The following is a 10000-nucleotide window of genomic DNA, read 5'->3' on the forward strand; positions in this document are numbered from 1 at the left end:
AGGGGACAGGTTGTAGGGGGACAGGCTGTAAGGGGACAGGTTGTAGGAGGACAGGTTGTAAGGGGACAGGTTGTAAGGGGACAGGTTGTAGGAGGACAGGTTGTAGGAGGACAGGTTGTAAGGGGACAGGTTGTAGGAGGACAGGTTGTAGGAGGACAGGTTGTAAGGGGACAGGTTGTAAGGGGACAGGTTGTAAGGGGACAGGTTGTAGGAGGACAGGTTGTAAGGGGACAGGTTGTAAGGGGACAGGTTGTAAGGGGACAGGTTGTAAGGGGACAGGTTGTAAGGGGACAGGTTGTAGGAGGACAGGTTGTAGGAGGACAGGTTGTAGGAGGACAGGTTGTAGGAGGACAGGTTGTAAGGGGACAGGTTGTAAGGGGACAGGTTGTAGGGGGACAGGTTGTAAGGGGACAGGTTGTAGGGGGACAGGTTGTAGGAGGACAGGTTGTAAGGGAACAGGTTGTAAGGGGACAGGTTGTAGGGGGACAGGTTGTAGGAGGACAGGTTGTAAGGGGACAGGTTGTAGGAGGACAGGTTGTAAGGGGACAGGTTGTAAGGGGACAGGTTGTAAGGGGACAGGTTGTAAGGGGACAGGCTGTAAGGGGACAGGTTGTAGGAGGACAGGTTGTAAGGGGACAGGTTGTAAGGGGACAGGTTGTAAGGGGACAGGTTGTAGGAGGACAGGTTGTAAGGGGACAGGTTGTAGGAGGACAGGTTGTAAGGGGACAGGTTGTAAGGGGACAGGTTGTAGGGGGACAGGTTGTAGGAGGACAGGTTGTAAGGGGACAGGTTGTAGGAGGACAGGTTGTAAGGGGACAGGTTGTAAGGGGACAGGTTGTAAGGGGACAGGCTGTAAGGGGACAGGTTGTTGGAGGACAGGTTGTAAGGGGACAGGTTGTAAGGGGACAGGTTGTAAGGGGACAGGTTGTAGGAGGACAGGTTGTAAGGGGACAGGTTGTAAGGGGACAGGTTGTAGGAGGACAGGTTGTAGGAGGACAGGTTGTAAGGGGACAGGTTGTAGGAGGACAGGTTGTAAGGGGACAGGTTGTTGGAGGACAGGTTGTAAGGGGACAGGTTGTAGGAGGACAGGTTGTAAGGGGACAGGTTGGACAATTATCCAATTAGTGAGTAGCGGTAACTGAGTGGTCATTAAATGTAAACCAACAAGCCACAAGTTTACAAATGTAAACCTACCTTGACCTTTGGGGTCAAGGGGCAGTGTAGCACACTGATGGTGTAGGTTTACAGTGTCTGGTGACAAGCTCTTTCTGGCGCGTTTTGTATATAAATTTTTATCAAGTTCCATTTCACAATACTGAAAGCCCGTTCTTGGAAAATTATTAGGCAAGGTATTGCAAACTTTCAACTGCTTCTTATACTGCCTCTATTACCACATAGTGAAAATTTGACTATTAAATACCACATTTCGACTTGAATTAATCTACTGGAATTTTAATAATATTATTTTGGACTTATCAGAGCCCCCATGAGCCCTTTCCACTGTCAACAAATTTCTATGGTATATTTTGCTTGCTATATGATGTGATTATTAGATTTGTACGTGATTTTTTTTTTAATTTTGCTCCGAGGGGTGAGTTTATTGGGCAACGCTATTCATCTTGTGAGTGGACACACCGCCATAGTGACAGTATTGGGCAGCGCCACTCATCCTGTGAGTGGACACACCGCCATAGTGACAGTATTGGGCAGCGTCACTCATCCCGTGAGTGGATACACCGCCATAGTGACAGTATAAGGCAGGGCCACTCATCCTGTGAGTGGACACACCGCCATAGTGACAGTATTGGGCAGCGCCACTCATCCTGTGAGTGGACACACCGCCATAGTGACAGTATTGGGCAGCGCCACTCATCCTGTGAGTGGACACACCGCCATAGCAGCATGTACAACACTCCCCAATAGGAAGAAAACCCGCTGGGTTGTTCATCCTGTCACTTGTACCCAGACACAGCCGGGACTTGCTTAACTGTCTCTTTTTATGTACAAAGATTTGTTTATAAAGTGAGAAAAGATGGCACTCGTGTTAACTTTGATGTTACCACCATTGTTCCTTCATTTGATGAATCTTGAGACAAAAGAGATGGGATTTATTGATCTGTGATTGGTCGAGAGGTGGAATATCGACCAATCATCAAACAGCTTGATGAGAAAATAGAAGCATTCGTGCATCCAATTAACTGGTGGAATCTCACTTTAGGTCCAATCTCAGGGAGGAGAAGCCACGCTCAATTACTTAGTGAGAACTTCGAAATGATTATATTGTTGATTGGCTAGTCCTTGAAGACGTATGAGCAAGGCATTGGAGAAGTGGCCGGGGGGGGTGTTCCTGAAGCGACTTCGTCTGTAGTTAGTGGGAAAATCGTGACTTTTTAAAGTACTCCACTTTGAAAACAACAATTTAGATTTGCCTCTTTGGTGGTGTCAAATCGTCGAAAGCCTAAAAGCAACTATTGATTGGTGATTCGTGCTCTACACTACAACCACCGAGAAGTGGATAGATTGACTGTAAAGATATGTGGTCCTTAATACCATAAGTATTCACATCTACGTGAAGAGAGAAAAGGTAGCGGCTTGCAAAATTCACATAGTGTCCCGTTTTCTGTTTTTGGGTCTTCTGGTAGGTTAGGATAAGGGCACTTTAGTACGACAGTTTCTTGACATTGGGAATGGCTTTTGTGGGCTATTCATGCCTGTGCCACCTCTTGGTTAGTTAATCTTTAGCAATCAATCAGTTGGGAACCACGGGAGACATCTCCCGTCACGCAGGGTGCAGTCGCACCTCCACAGATCTCCTGTATCATCTATTGATACTGGAAATGGCTCAAAAGGGCCACCACTTATGGGCTATTCATGCCCATGCCACCTTTTGGGTGGCTTAATCTTCATCATCATCAGTTGGGAACACTCTGGATTCACAGCGCGCCTGCCATTGGGTGAGGTTCTCTGAATTAACCTGCTGTCTGCCTGGCGAGAGTTGAAAAAGGTTGTTGGTGGTGCTTTTGTGGGGCCCTGTAGCCATGGTGTGGCCTGCTTGATGGCGTTCCCATTGGTCCCTAGAAAGAGGTCTTCGTCGGCCGGACTGCAATTCTCTGGATTAGTGGATTATCCGGCTGTGGACGTGGTGCTGATTGATGGTTTATGTGTCGCTGTGGTCGATGTCGGAGGTATCCAGCTCGCCTCCAATGTGTATATGGCGGTGGTTACGTTCCAGTCCGATGCTGTTTTCCAAGATTTCGTTTAGCATTATGATGGCCACTTCCTTTTCTTGTCTGGAGATGCTGGGACTGAGACGATGATGGATCTTAGTATCAAGACAACTCAGGGGGCACCCTAAGAGTTCCCTGAGGACCTGTTGCATCATTTCTTTGGAAAGTACAGGTATGTCCTGCGCGTACGGATGAATGTGATTACTTCTGGCAGGCTGAAAAGGGTGGCAAATGGGACGAGGACTCTGTCAATAAAACTTCAGGCTAATATTCTGTCCTATGTGGTGCAGTTGGGGTGCCCCATCAAGTATTTTCATGCTGGTCAGCCTCCACTTGTTTACAGTGCGGCTGACTGGATCATATGGCTGCGATGTGCCGTGCAGGTGGTGTGGCTCGCGTGAAACTCTTTCAGGATGCCGATTTCACCCCCTCCCCTTCCTGGAGGTCCTGGAGGCTCCTGTGAATGATGATGATGTGCTCTGGGTGCTCTGCCTGCACGGCTTGCAACACAGTGTCCATCTGTAATGGTGGGCTCATCTGTGAGTGTATTGCGCCGATATTGCCTGCAGCTTCTGCAGTCGCCCCTGGTGGCACTGTGTACTTACTTACCTAGTTACCTAGTAGTGCTTGTGGGGGGTTGAGCTCTGGCTCTTTGTTCTCACCTTTCAACTGTCAATCAACTAATGTACAGGTTCCTCAGCCTACTTGGCTCTATCATATCTATACTTGAAGCTGTGTATGGAGTCAGCCTCCACCACATCACTTCCTAATGCATTCCATTTGTCTACTACTCTGACACTGAAAAAAATCTTTCTAAGGTCTCTATGGCTCATTTGGGCACTCAATTTCCACCTGTGTCCCCTAGTACGATGAACAGCAGGCGTGTGTGGACCTGCCGCCTGCCCCGGCTGCTGTCGCCACGGAGGTGGTTCCTCGGGTAGTGCCTGTGCCGGCGTGGTGTCTGATACTCCTCGTGCTGTGTGTACGGCTTCCTCTGTGTTGGGGGATGTTTGGGCCTCTACGTCATCGGCGGAGGGGTGCTCCTCCCGCCGTCCTCGGAGTTGTTCCTTCTGGATCTTCCTGCTTCTCAGCTGCAGTGCTGGAAGAGACATGTGTGCGTTCACTCCCAGGATTGTGGATCTCCTGTCTAGGGGATGAAGGCAGTGGTTTGTGAGTGAGGTGAGAGTGGCGTGGGGGAGTTCACGTTGGCTACTGTGGAGTCTGGGTGCGGCAGTTGTGAGGTGGCTACGTCTGCGAAGGTGAAGTGTATTCACCTAGTTTGGGTTGTATTCACCACCAGGAGGTTGAGCTATGCTCTTTCGGCTCACCTCTCAACTGTCAGTCAATCAACTGTTACTAACTACTAACTACTTTTTTTTCCATACACACACTCAGGAAGTATCCCGTAACAGCTGTCTAACTCCCAGGTACCTATTTACTGTTAGGTAACAGGGGGCATCAGGGTGAAAGAAACTCTACCCATTGTTACTCACCAGCGTCAGGAATCGAACCCTGTACACAGGATTACGAGTCCCACATGCTGTCCACTCGGCTACCAACGCCTTGTTGTGGTGTCAGGCTCCTGTTATGGAGGGTCCTCGGTGCAGGGTGGTTGACCCTGGAGAGCCTGGCTGTGGTGATCATGGCGTCCATATGCGTCTCCAGAAGGGGCCTCTGGACCCACCTCCTTATGTAACTTCCTCTCCGGTGCCTGAAAGTGCATCTCTGAATGCACTTTCTATAGGTTACGTTCTGTGGTGGGGCATTTGGGGCCGGTGTCTATGTAGCTTTTGTGCAAGAGCATAATATTCGAGTTGGGCTGTGTTGTATGTGTTGGTGGAGGGTTTTCGGGTGGTATTGAATCCGTCGCTCTTATTGAATAGGGAAACGCTGGTAATTCTTTCCAAGCGGGCGCCTATTTCCGTGCTTCACACGGAAATGAACGACGTCATTCGGGTGTTGCTAGTTCGCATTTCTTATCTGGGAGTTGAGGTTCTCTTGTTGAGTGTTTACGTGCCTTCTGGGTCGGCTGGGAGATGGGAGCAGGACTTTTTTGCGGGGGAACTTTTGTATTACTTGCGGCACGATACACGTGGAATGGTTTTTTGGGGAGATTTTAATTGTATCACGTCGGCGAGGGATAGTAATAGTGTTCGTCCTGCAAATATCTCCCCTGCGTTGGTTGTGACTTTGCAGAGTTGAGGCTTTTGGGATGCAGCTGTGTTGCTGTGGAGTGCTTTGGATTATAACTTTGTGTCCTGTGGGTCCTGTTCCCATCTTGATAGGTTCTACGAACACAAGTCAGAGGGGTCGGTTGTCTCATATCGGACGTTTCCAGTTGCCTTCTCAGACCATTGTCTAGTGGTAATGCAGGTTGGGGGTTCGGAGCCAGGTGCGGGTCGGTCGGAGCTGGTGGAAGCTGAACTGTGTTGTTGAGATGTCCGGATGTGTGTGGTCAATTTCGGGAGTGGGTTTCGGCTGTGTTGGCTGCTCGAAAATTTCGATTTCCTTCAGTTCTGGGTTAGTGGGAGTGGTGTAAGGATGAGTGTAGGGCGTTTTTTGTCATGGTGGCTAAGAGGGAGGTGGCGGGAGGTTCAGTTTGTTGCAGGTTTTGCAGGCGAGGTTGTTTCGCTTGTATGGGTTGGAGAATCAGGGTTATGATCGTTTTGTGGACATCTTTTTATGTAAGGAGCTTTATGCTATTCTCTATGCTCTTCGTCTCCTGCTTTCTCGTTGTCAGTCTTCCTTTGTAGTTGTTGTTGACTCTCGTAGTGCCCTCATGGCTCTCTGGTCCTTTAATCCAGTCCATCCAGTAGTTGTCGAGATCCAGCATTGGCTGTTTCTTGTTCACAGTAAATTTAAGTCGGTTGAGTTTTGTTGGGTTCCCAGCCATATTGGTGTGTCTTTAAATGAGCGTGCGGATGCTGCCGCCAAGGAAGCTGTCCGCTCTTGTCCCATCTCTCGTAAAGGCATTCCGTATTCCGACTTTTACCCGGTTATCCATTCCTCAGTCCTTACCCGTTGGCAGGCTTCTTGGTTGTCTGTTACTGGTAACAAGCTACGTACTCTTAAATGTTGTGTTTCCTCGTGGCCGTCCTCCTTCCACCGTAACCGGCGGTGGGAAACAGCTCTGGCGAGGTTGCGTATTGGCCATACTCGCTTAACCCATGGTCACTTGATGAAGCGCCGCCCTGCTCCTTATTGTCCTAGTTGCATTGTCCCTCTTACGGTCGTGCATGTCCTTCTTGAATGTCCTGACTTCCAGGACGAGCGTGTGTCTTGCTTTCCGACCGCCTCTCGCGGTCACCTGTCCCTCAATAGAATTCTTGGTGACTCGGATATTTTTAATATCGTTCGCCTTATGCGTTTTTGTTCTCGTATTGGCATCCTTGGTGATATTTAGCGCCCTCTGATTATTTTGCGCATTTGATGGTGCTACATAGCCTTCCCGGTTTGGTGCCTTCTTTTGATAATTACTTACTTACTTATGTAAGGAGCAGCTTCGTGGGTTGCGGAAGGAGATGACTGAGGGTATTCGTGTCCAGGCTGGGGTTGAGGAATGGTTGTTTGATGAATGGCTTTTTCCATTTGTGTTGTGACAAGAAAAAGGTGGATCGTGCTTCTGTTTGGTTGACGGGTCTCCATCAGCCGGATAGGTCGTGTTGTCGAGCACAGATGGGGTCTTGCTGAATGTTCATCAGGAGCTTGAGGAGTTGTATTGGCTGGTCGAGGGGGAATGAGGAGTTGGTGGATTATTTCTCCGGCACTGTTTCCCTGGGTTGTCGGAGGTGGACTCTCTGGGTCTTTCGGAGCTTTGGAGGGTCATACAGTCCTTTTGGAAGGATAGGGTTCCGGGGTTGGTTGAATGGTCTTCCGGTGGAGTTTTATGTCTCATTTTGGAATGTGATTGATTCTGATTTTCTGGAGGTGGTTAGGTATTGTTTGGGGCAGATGTTGTCTGGTTTGCAGCTTGACGGGATTCTGCGGCTGCTTCTGAAGCTGGGGGATTTGCTAGGGTTAGGGGGAGGTGGTTTAAACTCGCTTATTTTGTATTTTTGTTCTGTGAGGTTTATCTATTTGGTCGAGTTGGGCGTTTTCAGGAGGTGGCTTTTCTTACTCTGCCGGTATATTTGTGAGCTGTTATGATTCTTCGTGAACTTTGTCAGTTCCCGGGGTTTATGTCGTTCGGTTGTCAGGACGGGGGCTCTTTTCTGTTTGGGAATTCATTGGGTTGAGAGGTTATACCCATGTTATGACTGGGGGGATATTTGGACCATGCTGCGCAGGCCGTGTATTGCACAGTGGCAATGGGAATTAATGTTTCGCTTGGTACACGAGACGTTGCTGAGGAATTGCGCGGTTGTTTATGTTGAGGGTTGGTTGGTTCGGACAGCTGCATGCATTGTGGGGTGTGTGTGTGAATCTCAGTTGCATGTGTTTTACTATTGTAGGCAGGTTCAGGGTTTGGTGAACTGGTTGTGGGATACGATTGAGGTTTTTTGTGGTCTCAGGTTGCTGGTTGATTTGTTGCATTTTTTGTTTTTGTCATTTCCTCGGGGGTCCAGGAATCTTCAGAACACTCTCGGGGTTTTAATCACGGGTTGTGTGTTTTGTTTATAATGCTGGGCATATGGAGGGATACGAGGTGGGCCGGATTTTGAGCTTTTTGCAGGGTCGCTTGCAGTATTCTATGTGGACATAGGACGTCTCTGGGGGTGTTTGCTTCCTGCTTTACGGGCGTTATGTCAGGGGTGTGGCTTTGTTGTAGGTTGTGGGGTTTTGTGGTGTGTGTGTGTGTATGTTTGCCTGTTTTTACTTGTATCTTGTGTGGTATTTTTTTTTTATTTTTTTTTTTTTTTTTTTAGCTCTATAGAGTAGGTCAGGTTGTGGTATGTTGTGGGTTATTTTGTTCTGACTGGTTTGCATGACTGCTTTCTTCTGAGTGTGTGTGTGGGCTTACGTGTGTTTTCGGGTTCTTCGGGAGTGGTGGTGTGTGCGGATGCTGCGCTGATATTGTGTTTTTCTCACCTGTCTATGGTTGCAACCCGTTCTCGCACTTTCGTACAGTCAATATTGACTTATTAAATACGTGCATATGTGACATACTAAACATACTAGTTTACGTTGAAAAGCTTCATAGAAAGCACTGACCTTACCTAACCTTCTTAGTATGTTAAGATAAGCATCTTATTGCTTCGTAATTACAATTATTACTTAACCTATACCTATAATAGGTTATAATTACAATTATTACTTAACCTATACCTATAATAGGTTATAATTACAATTATTACTTAACCTATACCTATAATAGGTTAAGTAATAATTGTAATTACGAAGCAATGAGATGTTTATCTTAACATACTAAGAAGGTTAGGTAAGGTCGGTGTTTTCTATGAAGCTTTTCAAGGTAAACTAGTATGTTTAGCATGTCACATATGCACGTATTTAATAAGTCAATATTGACTGTAAGAAAGTGCGAGAACGGGTTGATGCGTGGTATATGCATTCTATTCCTGCACTAGTAGTGCCCTGGTCGAGGACCGGGCCGCGGGGACACTAAAAAGCCCTGAAATCATCTCAAGATAACCTCATCTCAAGATAGTAGTGCACCTTTCTTAATAACGGCCACATTGTGGGCTACGGTTTTTGTGCGGCTGTTTGGACGCCGTTCTTTATTGTCTATCTTATGAATTTTGAAACCAATGATATTTTTTGCTGTACTTTTTGCTGTGTCTTGTTGTTTGCTGTACTTTTTGCTGTGTCTTGTTCTTTGCTGTGTCTTGTTCTTTGCTGTGTCTTGTTCTTTGCTGTGTCTTGTTCTTTGCTGTACTTTTTGCTGTTTTGTTTTTTGTGTATGTGTGTTTTTGCTTATTGCGATGTTCATGTGCTGTTTTTTATGCTGTTTATGACACGTTCCGGTGATGTGGCGCCGGTTTCTTTCTTTTATATGTATTAATTCACTGTTATTTACCTGCTTCTTCGATGTGTTATCATCGAGCGAAATTGAAATTGAAATTGAAATTGAAATCAGTTTATTGAGGTAAAATCCACACAAAGGGATGAGGTAGCTCAAGCTATTCTCACCCCGTTCAGTACAACGTGTTAATATATACATAGACACACATCACAAATAAACATATTACCAAACATTCTGAGAGGTAAACATATACATTTCCTCCTTCACAAGTAGTATGGTATCAGACGTACACACAAATACTTTTATGACGAGCGAAGGTTGTCAGTGTGCCAGGGTCCTTGTGTTCCGGTGTTTCTGTGTCAGTTTATCTTGTGTACTGTTGATTGTAACCATGATATATATGTGCTTCAGCCTACAGTTTAGACCTATTGTCTTATGTATGACCCTCTGTCCTGCGTGACAGTGAATACTAGCATTATCCTCACTTTAATAAGACTATCAAAATCCTCAGATTAGGCAAAATTGTAATTAATTTTGTCAATAAAGATGTTAATAATAATAACTGTTTATTTTGTTATTTATTCATGTTAATGTGTTATTTCTGGTGCTGTTTCTTGTTTAGGGTGTGTCTAGTTGTGGTGCTCCGGTGCCTTGTATTATTGTATTTGTGTCATGTTTTATGCCAAAAAAAGATGGGAACGCTCGTGAGAACAGGCTGAGTATAGACCGATCAGGTGGATACATCTCTCTTTGGGTACACATACACAACCATGTGTCTTTACGACACATGGTTGTGTAAACACACTGGTTCTGACTGTGACCTGTGGAAGGCGCAGCCGAGGTCACATTCGTT

General features: G+C 46.6%; 1 protein-coding gene across 1 annotated transcript in view; it reads right to left on the reverse strand.

The window, feature by feature from the left end:
- LOC138357243 (trichohyalin-like) overlaps positions 1-3040 on the reverse strand; it is a 37491-nt gene extending 34451 nt beyond the window's left edge. Inside the window, exon 1 of the mRNA XM_069313905.1 lies at positions 2975-3040. Within this exon, the coding sequence (XP_069170006.1) occupies positions 2975-3040 (66 nt within the window). The remainder of the gene's footprint in view (positions 1-2974) is intronic.
- Between the last annotated feature and the right edge of the window lie 6960 nt (positions 3041-10000).

The sequence above is a fragment of the Procambarus clarkii genome, chromosome 76 (assembly GCF_040958095.1).
Source record: "Procambarus clarkii isolate CNS0578487 chromosome 76, FALCON_Pclarkii_2.0, whole genome shotgun sequence".
NCBI classification, from domain to species: Eukaryota; Metazoa; Arthropoda; class Malacostraca; order Decapoda; family Cambaridae; genus Procambarus; species Procambarus clarkii.